General features: G+C 41.3%; 1 protein-coding gene across 2 annotated transcripts in view; it reads right to left on the bottom strand.

The window, feature by feature from the left end:
* The window catches only part of DBF4B (DBF4B-CDC7 kinase regulatory subunit), a 43,451-nt gene that overhangs the window by 27,104 nt on the left and 1,085 nt on the right, over positions 1–15,262 (bottom strand). For both annotated transcript variants that reach the window (XM_060781222.2, XM_060781221.2), the window contains exons 2-3: positions 9,970–10,051; positions 3,013–3,188 (exon numbers count right to left, since the gene is read on the bottom strand). In XM_060781222.2, coding sequence (XP_060637205.2) covers positions 3,013–3,120 — 108 coding nt within the window. In that variant the 5' untranslated portion in view covers positions 3,121–3,188; positions 9,970–10,051. The remainder of the gene's footprint in view (positions 1–3,012; positions 3,189–9,969; positions 10,052–15,262) is intronic.

Below are 15,262 nucleotides of genomic sequence, written 5' to 3'. Positions count from 1 at the left end.
GCGTTTTCTTCGCTCATCCAGAGAGGCCTTGCTCGCGATTCCCCCTGCGTCTGGTGGGGACGCGAGACAGGGCCTTTTCTGTGGTAGCCCCCCGACTTTGGAACACCCTCCCCAAAAACATTAGACAGGCCCCTACGTTGGCAGTTTTTAGGAAGAACTTGAAGACCTGGCTGTTCTGATGTGCCTTTCCAGAATAGGAAAACTCCAACAACCTGTCCCAGAAGCACTTTATTAGACTTTAAGACTGCTTGCACACTGCACTTACCCTAAAATCCGACATACCACCTGTCACATCAGCACTTTTAATCTGTACCTATTGCATTTGGCCCGGCCCAGTTTTACTGTGTTTGGTGTATTGTTTTATTGTTCTGTTGTTTTTGATATTGCTTTAATTGTTTGATTCGCTTTGAGTTGTGTATTGTTATGCTATGTTTTTGAGGCCTTGGCCTTTGTAAGCCGCATCGAGTCCTTCGGGAGATGCTAGCGGGGTACAAATAAAGTTAATAATAATAAATAATAATGTGAGTAGATCAATAGGTACTGCTCCGGCGGGAAGGTAACAGTGCTCCATTCAGTCATGCTAGCCACATGACCTTGGAGGTGTCTATGGACAACGCTGGCTCTTCGGATTAGAAATGGAGATGAGCACCAACCCCCAGAGTCAGACACGACTGGACTTAATGTTAGGGGAAAATGTTTACGTTTTTATATTCCAGGCATGGGCCAACTTTGGCCCTTTCTGGACTTCATCTCCCAGAAATCCTTGCCAGCTTAGCGGCTGTTAGGAATTGTGGGAGTTGAAGTCCAAAACACTTGGAGGGCCAAAGTTTGCCCATGCCTGCTATATGCTCATGGAAAATATAGAATTTTTGGTCAAATGATGAACCCAAAAATTGTGGGATCAATGTGAGTATGGTGCCTTAACTCTTATCAAGAAATGAACTATCTTTTTATCCGAGTAGAAAAAGTTGAGAGCTTAGTCCATCCTAGGAGAAGCGAAAAAGAAACACCGACCCGCTCCATTCTCTCTGCTGTGGTGCTGCTTCTGGCTTTTTAAAATGCCTGGGTAGAGAAATGATGGCAGAGGTGCCTGGCTCACTGAGGTCGCAGTGGTGCTTTCCCCTTTCCATAGAATGACCTTCAATTTATCCACTCGTCATATTAAAATTCATAATTTTGACCCCAAAACTTGCCCTCAATTTATATATACAGCATTAGAACTAAATTCCTTACTACCTCTAGCAGCCTAGTTTATGGGGATTTTCGGAGCTGAAGTCGTAAACAGTAACTTTTCCAAGCTCTGCGAAACAGGTACATTTTTTAAAACATGTAGAGACCATATTGCTTCCACACCACCCCTATAAACAGATGTTTGAGTGGTTCATGGTAGCCAATTCTTCCAGAATGATACAACTTTGCCAGCAAGCTATCAAAGTGATTCAGGTGAAATAAATAAAAAAATGAATTGTTCTGCTTGTACAAGGAAAGCAGCAAAACACATATCATGCCATTCATTTAATACCAAATAGATTCCTTCACCAAGAGATTTGGCAACTGCAGTAACTGCAAGTTTTCATCATATTTTCCCGTTATTTGGGATAGTTGACACTCTTGTAGACTATCTTCTTTCTGTGTATTGTCAAAGGCTTTCATGGCTGGAATCACTGGGTTGTTGTAGTTTTTTTCAGGCTGTATGGCCATGTTCTAGAGTAGGGGTCCACAAACTTTTTAAACAGAGGGCCAAGTCACAGTCTCTCAAATTGTTGGAGGGCTGGATTATAATTTGAAAAAAAATGAATGAATTCCTATGCATACTGCACATATCTTACTTGTAATGCAAAAAAACAAAAACACTTTTAAACAATACAATAATTAAAATGAATAACAATTTTGACAAATATAAACTTATTGGGAAGTGTGGGCCTGCTTTTGGCTGATGAGGTAAGATTGTTGTTGTTGTTGTGTGCTTTCAAATAATGTTACACTTAGGTTGACCCTGAGTGAGGGCCGGGTAAATGAGCTTGGAGGGCTGCATCTGACCCCCGGGCCTTAGTTTGAGGACCCCTGTTTTAGAGGCATTCTCTCCTGACGTTTCACCTGCATCTATGGCAAGCATCCTCACTACCTCTGAGGATGCTTCCCATAGATGCAGGTGAAACATCAGGTTTTTTTCGGGCCATATAGTCCGAAAAAACCTACAACAACCCAGTATCTTCTTTTTGCTTCCAAAAGTACACTGAATTAAATGAATGCGGGCTTCAAAGAATACATCCCAGCTCTCCCTGTGCTTAAGTTGTGACCGGGTTTGAAACTGTTGTTTTAAAACTGAATTTTAGGATTATTTTTAGACTGCATTAAAATATGTTTTAAAAATATTGTTTTAAATTTTAAAAAATTGCCTATGGCTGGGGTCTTCAAACTAAGGCCCGGGGGCCGGATACAGACCTCCAAGGTCATTTACCTGGCCCTCACTCAGGGTCAACCTAAGTCTGAAACGACTTGAAAGTGCACAACAACAACAATCCTATCTCATCAGCCAAAAGCAGGCCCACACTTCCCATTGAAATATTAATAAGTCTATATTTGTTAAAATTGTTCTTCATTTCAATTGTTGTATTGTTTTTGCACTATAAATAAGATATGTGCAGTGTGCATAGGAAGTCTTTCATGTTTTTTTCAAATTATAATCTGGCCTTCCAACAGTTTGAGGGACTGTGACCTGGCCCTCTGTTTACAAAGTTTGAGCACCCCTGGCCTACAGGATATAAGGTGATGCAGAAACACTTTAAATAAATTAATAAATAATAATTGCTGAGATTGGGTAAGTTATCATTAGTTGTTGCTGATCTCAACTCACTTCATATATTCTTAAGGTGACATATTTTCTCTTAAACTGGCTCTAGCTCAAGGAAAACCGCAATCATTACCACTTTGTTATGGCCTGTTTTGTGGACCAGAATTGCAGTTTCCATTCATGAAAAATCTACAAGAGGAACAATTCCTCTTACTTACCCCTCCAAGACGTTTCACATTTTCTGCCAAAAAATCCAAGTTCTTGCCACTGGGGATGTCCAAGTAGAAAGATTTCCCAACCAAGGGACAGCTTCTATGTGAACTCATAGCTTGGTCGTTTTGTTGTAGTTTGATTTGGCTCCTTTGTGTTCTTTCGAAATAAGAGAGGTGTTGCCCTTTTGGGAAAAAAAAACATACAGATACTGTCTCAAACATTTATTTAATAGTGTATCACCCACCCACCCCTCTATTATTGACAATAAGGAATCACAGTAGCCCAGCCGACTGTGTTCAACTCTCTTATCATTTTATATTTTGTGTTCATCCTATTGTATTCGTTTGCTATTGTTTGCACTTTATCTGATGTTATTATCTGTTGTATGTATTTTATTTTGCCTTATTGTAACTCCCAGGCTTGGCCTCATGTTAGCCACCCCAAGTCCCCTTGGGGAGATGGTGGTGGGGTATAAATAAAGTTATTATTATTATTATTATTATTATTATTATTATTATTATTACCAATTCTTAATTCATAACAATGCAAACAACTGTTCAACTTTTCAAGAGCAACATCAACCCAATTCATCTTGTCATATATTTCTAAATTCTGGATAACACTATTCAACAAAATTTGAAAAAGAAAATCTGTTTCTGGTTTGAAAGTGTTCCATTGTGTTTAGTTGTGCAGAACGTACTTTGAAAGTAGTTGTTATACTACAGAATTTTTATTTTTGTGGCTGCCAGAAACTAGGTTGAATTGGTTGAGACTCATAGAAAAACTATAGCAAAATGTGCTGCAGGATGTCTCAGGAAAACAAAGTTTTTGCAGTTTAATAAACTTCCCCCATGTTTTTTATGGTAGAACCAATTAGGAAATGACATTTATAATCCAGAAACAATAAAACATGTTACACAGTATAATCAATCAAATCACTTTCTAAGAACAAGTCAGACCACCTTGGCAATTCTCCCCTTTTGGTTATGAAAGTTAAAATAGTAGAACGTGATTCATCTATCTTGTTCAAATCAACAGTCCTGGAACAACCAGTTTAACTTATTTCTCTTAGCCTCAGAACTAAAATGCCCTAGACTAGTGTTTCTCAAACTCTGCTATTTATTTATTATTTATTTATTTCTTGCATTTATTGACCACCCCTCTCAGCCCGGGGGCGACTCGGGGCGGTGAACAACAACAAAGAAGACAGGGTACAGTGAGTCAGGACGATACAAACCAGACAGATACAACATAACATATACTTATACTAAAAATCCGCTTCGTCAAGTCCCGGGGTCATAGCCAAAATTCGTAGTCCTAGATCATTCCAGTGTCAATTTAACTACACTCAATTGAAGGCCTGCTCGAAGAGCCATGTTTTTAGGCCCCTACGGAAGGCCATCAAGGAGGGCGCCTGTCTAACTTCAGCAGGGAGAGTGTTCCACAGCCGGGGGGCCACCACCGAGAAGGCCCGCTCCCTCGTCCCCGCCAGATGTGCCTGTGAGGCAGGCGGGACCGAGAGAAGGGCCTCCCCGGATGATCTCAAGGCCCTCGTGGGCTTGTAGGCCGAGATGCGGTCTGCAAGGTATTTTGGGCCGGAACCGTTTAGGGCTTTGTAGGATAACACCAGCACCTTAAATTGGGCCCGGTAGCAGATCAGCAGCCAGTGGAGCTGGGACAGCAGAGGCGTTGTATGCTCTCTGCGTCCAGCTCCCGTTAACAACATGGCTGCCGCGCGCTGGACTAGCTGAAGCTTCCGGGCCGTCTTCAAGGGCAGCCCCACGTAGAGAGCGTTGCAGTAGTCGAGGCGGGATGTGACCAAAGCGTGTACCACCGTGGCCAAGTCAGACTTCCCAAGATACGGGCGCAGCTGGCGCACGAGCCTAAGCTGTGCAAATGCTCCCCTGGTCACCGCTGAAACCTGAGGCTCCAGGCTCAGCGATGAGTCCAGGGTCACACCCAAGCTGCGAACCTGCGCCTTCAAGGGGAGTGCGACCCCGTCCAGCACAGGCTGTAACCCTATACCCTGTTCGGCCTTACGACTGACCAGGAGTACCTCTGTCTTGTCTGGATTTAATTTCAGTTTGTTCGCCCTCATCCAGACCATTACAGCGGCCAGGCACCGGTTCAGGACTCCGACGGCCTCCTTAGTAGCAGGTGGGAAGGAGTGACAGAGTTGGACGTCATCTGCGTACAGGTGACACCGCACCCCAAAACTCCGGATGATCTCACCCAGCGGCTTCATGTAGATGTTAAACAGCAAGGGGGACAAGATGGAACCCTGAGGAACGCCACAGGTCAACGGCTGCGGCGTTGAACAGGAGTCCCCCAATAACACCTTCTGAGTACGACCCTCCAGGAATGACCGGAGCCACTGCAGAGCAGTGCCCCCAAGACCCATCCCTGCAAGGCGCCCCAGAAGAATACCGTGGTCGACGGTATCGAAGGCCGCTGAGAGGTCCAGGAGCACCAACAGGGACACACTCCCCCTGTCTAGCTCCCGGCGCAGATCATCCACTAAGGCGACCAAGACCGTCTCGGTACCATGTCCCGGTCTGAAACCAGACTGTGCCGGATCCAGATAATCCGTGTCTCTCAAGAATACCTGGAGTTGTGAGGCCACCACGCTTTCCATGACTTTGCCCAAAAAGGGGAGATTGGAAACAGGCCGAAAGTTGTCCAATTTAGTGGGGTCAAGTGATGGTTTCTTCAACAGCGGCTTTATAACAGCCTGTTTTAGGCTCGCTGGAATCTTGCCCTCCCGAAGGGAGGCATTAACCACCACCGTTACCCACTCGGCCAATCCCCCTCTGGCCTCCTTAAGAAGCCAGGATGGGCAGGGGTCTAGGATGGACGTGGTGGGTCTCATTCCTCCAAGTATCTTGTCCACATCCTCGGGTTTCACAAACTGAAAAGAATCCAACAAAAACTGACAAGCAGGTGCTTGTGTCACATCCACGGAGACTGCATCTAATGTGGCGTCCAGCCCAGAGCGGATCAAAGCGACTTTGTCTGCAAAGAACCGAGCAAATGCTTCACAGCGCGCTGCCGAGTTGTCAGGGCTCCCACCCGTGGGGGGAGTTAAAAGACCTCTGACAACCCGGAACAACTCCGCCGGACGGTTTTTTGCAGACGCAATAGTGGCCGCAAAGAAAATTTTCTTTGCGGCTTTTATTGCCGCGGCATATGCCCTCAAAAAGGACACAAACCGTGTTCGGTTTGACTCGCTTGGGTCCGATCGCCACACGCTCTCTAGAACCCTCTTTCTTCGCTTCATCGCTGCCAGCTCCTCAGTGAACCAAGGGGCTGGTTTAGCTCGGTTACTTGAGAGGGGACGTTCCGGAGCGATCTTGTCAATAGCCCTGGTCATCTCCCCATTCCAGAGAGCGACCAAGGCCTCGACATTATCACCTACCGCGGTGGCGGGAAACTCCCCAAGAGCCGTCAGGAATCCGTCCGGATCCATAAGCCTCCTGGGGCGGACCATCTTAATGGGTCCTCCACCCTTGCGGAGGTTAGGGGGCGCAGTGAGCCTAAATCTAATCAGGAAGTGGTCGGTCCATGGCAACGGAGAGATGGACACCTGCTACTCCAGGTGTTTTGGACTTCAGCTCCCAGAAATCCCAGTCATCTTACCCGCTGTTAGGAATTGTGGGAGTTGAAGTCCAAAACACCTGGAGGAACAAAGTTTCGCCTTTACTATACAAAAAAGCTCTCCAAATCTGTGATGACTTCAACTGCTCTGTAGACATATCATAGGCAACTTCCACACAGCTGTATAAAATCCCACATTATCTGCTTTGAACTGGGTCATATGGCAGTGTGGACTCAGATAACCCAGTTCAAAGCGTTGGTCTGTTAGGAGTGTAGTATCCAAATTTGGTGTCATTTCTTCCAGTGGTTTTTGAGTTATGTTAATCCCACAAACAAACATTACATTTTTATTTATATAGATGTTTTATGTAATTGATTATGTTGTTGTTTATGTTTGGACTTTATTTTATTATGTTGCTGGGCTTGGCCTCATGTAAGCCACCCCGAGTCCCCGTTGGGGAGATGATGGTGGGGTACAAATAATAATAATAATTATAATTATAATTATAATTATTATTATTATTTTAAGGACTTTTAAAATCAGAATACAAATCAAGCACTTCTGCTATCCTCACCCATTTCCCTGCTATTTCATTTCCTTAACCTTGAGTGGGCTGATCATGTTCAGCAACTCCTGCTTTAGCCGTCTGATCTGTTCAGCCACTTCATACTTTGGGTCGGCATTGCCTTTGGAGCCCATCTGTCATTTTTCCTCCATTATCAGACTGTCAATGTTGTTCAACAGCCCCCGCTTTTTACCCAAAATAGATTCCCACTAGGGTATCTTTGGTTCCCAAGGGATCCTGATTCACTCTTCTGATGATAACTTTCTGCAGTATTTGCTTTCGTTCCAGTAACTAGAATGTTGTTTGTGTGATAATCTGGTGGCTATGATTGGGAACAACACAGTCTCCTTTTGCAATGCTACCATGCCCACCCACAGTCAGGTTTATTTTTATACTTCATGGTTTTAGCTGCCTGTTGATTGAACCACCCAGGGAACATTTTGTGATGGGCAGTAGCAAAAGGCTGCAAATAAATCAGAAAAAAGTGGGTGCCAAAAATGGAGAAATCATTCTCTGTTTTTCAGGAAATTCAACTGAGAAGAGACCAAAAAGGAGCCATTTCTTTTGAGTTGCAACAAGCCAACAGTGAATTCTGCCTTGTCTCCGCAACAGGAGCAAACTATCCAAGCACAATAGATAAAGATAAAAGGAAAATTTCCAAGCTCTATTAAGATAAATTGAAAGGAGCAAGGCCAGAGGAGTCAGTCATGCTGCAGCTAGACTTCTCTATCAGCCAGGACTTTCAGCTCACAGACTACTGTGGTGTGGATATCGCATGCCAAAAATAGGCATAAGATGATACTCTCTAAGAGCCGAAGAGTGGTAAAGGTGCATCCAAAGTAACCCAAATGTCTAAATATATAAGTTATCTGAGAATGAAGGAAAATAGGAAACCAATGAAGCATATGAGATATGGTCACCTTGAGCACAATTCTTAACATAAATTAGATTCAACTAGAGCAGTGGTTCTCAACCCTCCTAATGCCATGACCCCTTAATACAGTTCCTCATGTTGTGGGGACCCCCAACCATAAAATTATTTTTGTTGCTAATTCATAACAGTAATTTTGTTACTTTTATGAATCGTAATGTAAATATCTGATATGCAGGATATATTTTCATTCACTGGACCAAATTTGGCACAAATACCTGATACGCCCAAATCTGAATACTGGTGGGGTTGGGGGGATTGATTTTCTCATTTGGGAGTTGTAGTTTCTGGTATTTATAGTTCACCTACAATCAAAGAGCATTCTGAAATCCACCAACGATTGACTTGAATGAAACTTGGTACATGGAACTCACGTGACCAACAGAAAATACCGGGAGGGTTTGGTGGAACTCCAAACCTTGAGTTTTGGAATCGTAGTTCACCTACATCCAGAGAGCACTATGGATTCAAACAATGATGTATCTAAACCAAACTTGGCACCAATACCCAATATGCCCAAATGTGAACACTGGTGGAGTTTGGGGGAAATAATAATAATAATAATAATAATAATAATAATAATAATAATATTTATTTATACCCCGCCACCGTCTCCCCAGTGGGGACTCGGAGCGGCTTACCAGGACAACATATTACAGCAATAAAATCAGAGCATAAACGACAAATAACAACATCATCCAAAATTACATAAGAGAAAAAAAAAGTCATAAAATAACATTCCAATAAGCACAATCACAATAACGATAATAATGTGCAGGCCACCTATACAGGATAAAACAATTAAAAGACTGTAATGAGATAAAATAGGAGCAGGACATTAATGGGGAACTCATAAAAGACATAGAGTTGTGAGGCTAAACTTCCAATTTGGGGGGCGCAAGCTCCAGTAGCAAAAAACGTTGAGGGGTGCAAAATGTCATGATGTGCACCTACTCACCAAAGGCGCAGCGGAAGAGCCAGGTTTTAAGGTTCTTTTTTAACGTTTCTAGTGAAGGGACTTTCCTGATCTCTCCAGGTAAAGAGTTCCAAATAGATCTTGACATTTGGGAGTTGTAGTTGCTCGGATTTATAGTTCACCTATAATCAAAGAGCCCCTTGAGCCCCACCAAGAATAGAATTTGGCCTCACTTCCCACAGAGAACCCCCATGAACAATAGAAAATACTGGAGGGATTTGGGAGGAATTTACAGTGATTTAGGGAAGATGTAGTTCTCCTACCTCCGGAGAGTACTGCGAACCCAAACGACTCTAGATCTGGACCAAATTTGGCACAAATACCTGATATGCCCAAATTTGAATACTGGTGGGCTTGATGGGGATTGATTTTGTCATCTAGGAGTTGCAGTTGCTGCCAAAGGGGTTCCTAAGACCATCAGAAATGTGTTTTTCTAGTGGTCTCTGGCAACCCCTCTGAAACCTCCTCGCAACTCCCCCAGGGTTCCCAACCCCCAGGTTGAGAAACACTGAACTATAGCCCTTTGTCTTTGTCATGTATTTTAAAAAGATATGTATTGCCATTACATATTAAGTTAAATGTACAAATGTAACTATTTCTAATAATAACCTATAACATACATTCAGGGTTTTTAAAATGTTCTGGAACAAGTTAAGATAAGAGATATAATTAAAAGAAGCTCACAAGAGCTTGAAATTCATTTTTAAAAATCATTTCATCATTTCTGTCATGTCACATTAACATGTCCTAGAACACAGTTAGAGAACAACTGCCAAGGACTAATTGAGCAACAGAAAGATCTTATGAACAAGTTTCCATTTTTAGAACAGAGCAGTCTTTCTCACTTGGCAAAGACACTCCGTGTCACCTAGAAATCCTGGATTAATATACTCACCAAGATTGTGTCAGTCACAAAGTTCCCGGCCAGCCATTTTAGCAGGACTGAAACAGAGGATTTTCAACCAAAATTGTTGCTCCTGAAATACAAGGAAAATTATTTTAACAAATTAAAAATAAAGCTAGAAATTGAGGAAGGGGTGGAATATAAATAAAGTATCATTGTTGTTGTTGTTGTTATATAATGGCTCATCTTGAGGGTGTCACTATAAGGCAAAAGGCAATACTATATCCTATGGTATTTCTGGAAATCTCTAAGGAAGTGCAGGAAGCTCCTAGAAGAGGCCAAGTTAGTCATGAAAAGATATAGAAAAACTAGTATGAGATAAGTACAGTGGTCCATTAGTATCAACTACAATTTGGTGCCAAGATCCCCATGAACACCGAAATTTTGAATACTCAGACTCCAATATACAATGCGCAGTAAAACGATGTGCCTTATATAAAATAGAAAAATCAAGGTTTGCTTTTTAGAACTTGGGCGGCCTTCTGTATCCACAGATTCTACATTAATGGAATCCGACATTTACTGCTTTAAGATATTCCATTCCCCCCCACCCCCCAAATTGAAAAGGTAAGCCTTGATGTTGCCATTTTATATAACGGATATCATTTTATTACACCATTAGCCGTCCCCTGCCATGCGTTGCTGTGGCCCAATCTGTATATATGTGTTTTGTGTGTGTGTATATATGTATTTAAATATTTGTGTATCTGTATATATATGTGTGTTCACGTGTTTTTATGTGTGTGTGTGTGGGTGTATATATGTGTGTATATATTTATGTGTTTATATGTGTATATGTATATTGTATATATGTGTGTGCTTGTCTATATGCATATTTGTGTTTATATATGTGTGCATGTATGTGTGCATGTGTATATATGTGTGTATGTAGATGTATGTGTGTGCTTGGGTGTATATATATATATATACACATGTGTATGTATGTGTGTGCTTGGGTATATATATATATATATATATATATATACACATGTGTATGTATGTGTGCATGTGTATCTGTACATATGTGTGTGTGTGTGTGTGTATATATATGTATATATATATGTATATGTATATGTGTATTTTGGGGGTTTGTAAGTCTGTTCTGCTGGGGTTTTTTGTTGTTTCTTTGTAATTTTAGGGGTGACGAACACTCATTGGTCTGTTAGGGGTGTACTGTGCAAATTTCGTGTCAATTATGAGTGGTTTCTAAATTATGTTAATCCCATAAACAAACATTATTTATACAGGTGGTATATAATGGGTCTTGAGCATCAACAAGATTTGATATCCATGAAAAGGTCTGAAACTAAACTCCAGCCAATACCAGGAGCCTAATACATTTTAAGCTATGGATACTTGAATCTGTGGATATGGAGATACAATTGTTTTTTGATCAGCTTGTGTCTGCCTGCTACAAAGGTTTGTTTAGAGAGGCTAGCAGAGTTTGGGATAGATGTAACAACCACAGAGTATGCCAGAATGCATGGAAATATAGTTATTTGCTCTTGGAAACAACATGTAGGTTGCTAAATTATAATTTTGTGCAGTAGTGAGCAATAGGGCCTAAAGATGCATTGCAACCCCTTAAGAGGCACCAAGAAGTCTCAATGCATCAGTGAGATAATGTCAACACAAGGGATTGGGTTTGAGAGGCACAAAGTTAAAGAAGACACAAGATACACAGAAATCTAAACCAAAGGGCTGCTGAATTCTAATATCAACAAGATAGCAGAACCACTGACATGAGCTGGGAAGGAGCCAGCTTGAGATGACTCATCCCTAGAAGAATTGTGTGAAAACATTGATTATTCAAAGGAAGCCTGTCTAGAACTAGGCAGCGAGTGTTACAGAGGAGCATGGCAACCAGTCAAAAAGACCAAAGGACTATGTGGACAATGCGCATATTAGAGCCTTTAGAAGAGATGTGCCATGTATAATTGTTTTATGCTAATAGCAGATGTCTTTGAGTCAAGATTGGAGGAGGGGAATGCTTTTTTTGTTTTGTTTTTTAAAGCAGGCATAGAGGAACTCTGTGAATGAGAGAGAACCAATAGGATACAAGGAATATTTCTGGGTTGTTGTCACTATGTGTATCAGAACATAAAATTGTACAACCAAAACAATCTCAGATAGGGTAGACTCCTCAAAAGAATAATTATGGATGGCAATATCACACTCACAAATGTTGATCTATAAGAAAAAAGGCAAATCTTATGTAAATGAATTAGGAAATGGGGTGAAACTGCCAATGCTTTTATACTATGACATGAAATAATTGAACTATACTTGCACCACTGACTATTACAATTTCTACAGCATGACAGAGATGTGGAAAGTGTAGAGCGGCACGGGCAAACTTTAGCACTCCATGGACTTATTGATGTGTTTTGGACCTATCGGCTGTTAGGGATTATGGGAGTTGAAGCCCAAAACACTTGGAAGGCCAAAGTTTGCCCATGGCTGGTGTAGAGAATGACAACTGCCCTATGAAGAAATGTCACAACTTGCATATAAATTTGCTATCCTAAGATGTCTTTATAAATACTAAGGTAGTGTAGAAAGGAAATTAGATCAATTTATGAAGAACTAGCCGTCCCCTGCCACACGTTGCTGTAGCCCAGTCTCTGTATATGTGTTCTGTGTGTGTATATATGTGTATATTGGTGTATATGTGTGTTTGCGTATATATACGTGGTTTTGTGCATCCGTTGTAATTTAATTTTTGGGGTTTTTTTGCTTTTTAAGATCCTTCCGCTGTGTTTTTCAGTGTTTTGTTTTTTTTAGTGATGGTCACGTTGGCTTGATAGGTGTATTGTGTCCAAATTTGGTGTCAATTTGTCCAGTGGTTTTTGAGTTATGTTAATCACACAAACAAACATTACATTTTTATTTATATAGATATAACCAGTTAACTACTACTGTGGTTATAAGAGCTGTAATTTTCCTTCATTTGCTGAGACACTTCAGCAGGAGGGTGTTACTGCCCTTCTCTTGCTTGTGACTTCCCAGAGGCATTTCGATGACCACTCTGGAAAACAGGACATTGGATTGGACCTTTGGTTTCTGTCCGCAAGCATCATCTTACAGATGAGGAGAACACATTTGGAGTGCATCTACACTGTAGAATTAATGCAATTTGACCCCGCTTTAACTGTCATGGCTCAATGTCATGGAATTCTGAGTTGTAATCTGGTCTCCTCTGCCAATGAGTGCTGGTCCCTCCCCAAACTACAACTCCCAGGATTCCATCACATTGAGACATGGCAGTTAGTGGTGTCCAACTGTTCTACAGCAATGGTTCCCAACCTTTTTTGACCAGGGACCATGCTCCAACATTAGTACCAAATGCATGGGATAGACCACATCAGCTCTAGTTTCTGTTAGAGAACATATGCCATGCAGTATATAGCTATTGGGGGTGTGCTTGAAAATGTATATACAGCCAGAATTTTATAGCTCTCATCCATGCCAAGATTTCAAGAGTGGTTTGACCTGTCTCAATGCACACATCTAGGGAGCCCCATTAGTTTCTGGAGAAACTTGGAATGTAGTGCATTAAATGATTTATTGATTGCAGAGATCCAAATGGGGGAGCCATACAGTAACAGAGAACCAATCTTAGCCTCTAAAAACTTTGAGGGCAGCAGGGATATATTGTCCAATTTAAGTGTCCAATTTCCTCAAGTGTATTTGGTGAGAAGATGGAAAAAGTCCTTCTTGCAGCTGATAATCTTTTTTTTTCATACAAAAATATTGACTGATGAAAGTAATAATTGCTTAGTACATTCACATGCAGTACAAAAGATATTTTATGTATTTTGTAGAGTTTGCAATGAGAAAAGAAAACTGAGAGGAGTGGGGTGTTTGGAAGGAAAGTCCTCCCCCCCCCCCCCCGTTGTGCTCATAGATTTTTGAGTTAACTCAATGCTTTCTCCACTCCGCTCTATGATGAACTTTCCCCCTCTCCATTGTCATAGATGACCAACGTGTACATTCTGATTTTATTTTTTAAAATGTGAATGTAACAATATATATTTATATATTGTATAGGCAATGCCTAGAACCATAAGAAATGCAAAATATTCACTGCTAATAATTCATTCTCGCATGCCCCCCCCCCTTAAAAATCAAATTGGCCCCTGTGGCATTTGGAACTAGGGTGCTACAAGACTTTATTTTCATTGGATAAGTGTATGCCATAGATATACATCTTGTTTTTAAATATTATTTACTTTTGGACAATTGCACCTCAATAGACTCCAATTGTTTCTACTAAGAGCCCTGCCACACAGCTGAATAAAATCGTACATTTTCTGCTTTGAACTGGACTATATAACAGTGTGGACTCAGATAACTCAGTTCAAAGCAGATTTTGTGGGATTTTCTGCCTTGATATCCTGGGTTAGATGGCTGTGTGGAAGAGCCCCAAATGCCATTCCTTCCCCGCTCCAAACACAAGGGACAACTGTGGCTTATTTCTCACATTTGCTTCTCTTTCAAACGCAAGAACTTTGAACTCAAAAGTAAACAATTTCAAGCAGAACAGTATTATTTTAGATATATCTTCTTTTTAAGAGTCCTCCCTTACAAATACATCTTTTTCATTGTTATCTCATCCAGGGTTTTATTATTTTATGTGTACATTTGGCCCGCCTATTGTGTGTGTTTGTTACTGTATTTTGCACTGCTCTGCTTTGTTCTTATGCTCACCTATTTTATTGCCTTATTTTATTGCGTTGTTATTTTTGCTGTGTTGTATCCATTCTATTGTAATTGTATTATGTAAACCGACCCAAGTCCCCTTTGGGGAGATGTTGGCAGGATATAAATAAAGATTATTATTATTATTATTATTATTATTATTATTATATAATATATAATGTTATTACCAAGCTCGCCTGGTAAGTACAAGGGAGAGATCCTTTTCCGCCGTGGCCCCCCGACTCTGGAACTCACTGCCTGGAGAAATTAGGAAAGCCCCTTCTCTAGAAGTTTTTAAGAAGAACCTTAAAACCTGGCTCTTCCACTGTGCCTTTGATGAGTAGGTATACAATTTCACACGACTGTTTAGCTTAAAGTTCTGTCATTGGAGTAGATATCCCGCCCCCCCTTTGTGGGAAAGCTTGACTCCACAACCCCCGCCATAATGAGTACTGCTCCGCATATTATCTGCTTCTCTCTTTTATCTTGTCTGAGTTTTTAATTCAGACAGTGGCCTTTTCTTTGGTGGCCCCCCGACTCTGGAACACCCTCCCCAAAGATCTTAGACAGGCCCCTACATTGG

Source organism: Anolis sagrei, chromosome 6 (assembly GCF_037176765.1).
Source record: "Anolis sagrei isolate rAnoSag1 chromosome 6, rAnoSag1.mat, whole genome shotgun sequence".
Taxonomy (NCBI): domain Eukaryota; kingdom Metazoa; phylum Chordata; class Lepidosauria; order Squamata; family Dactyloidae; genus Anolis; species Anolis sagrei.
Note: the sequence above shows the minus strand (reverse complement) of the source record. Positions and strands in the feature narration are given on the sequence as shown.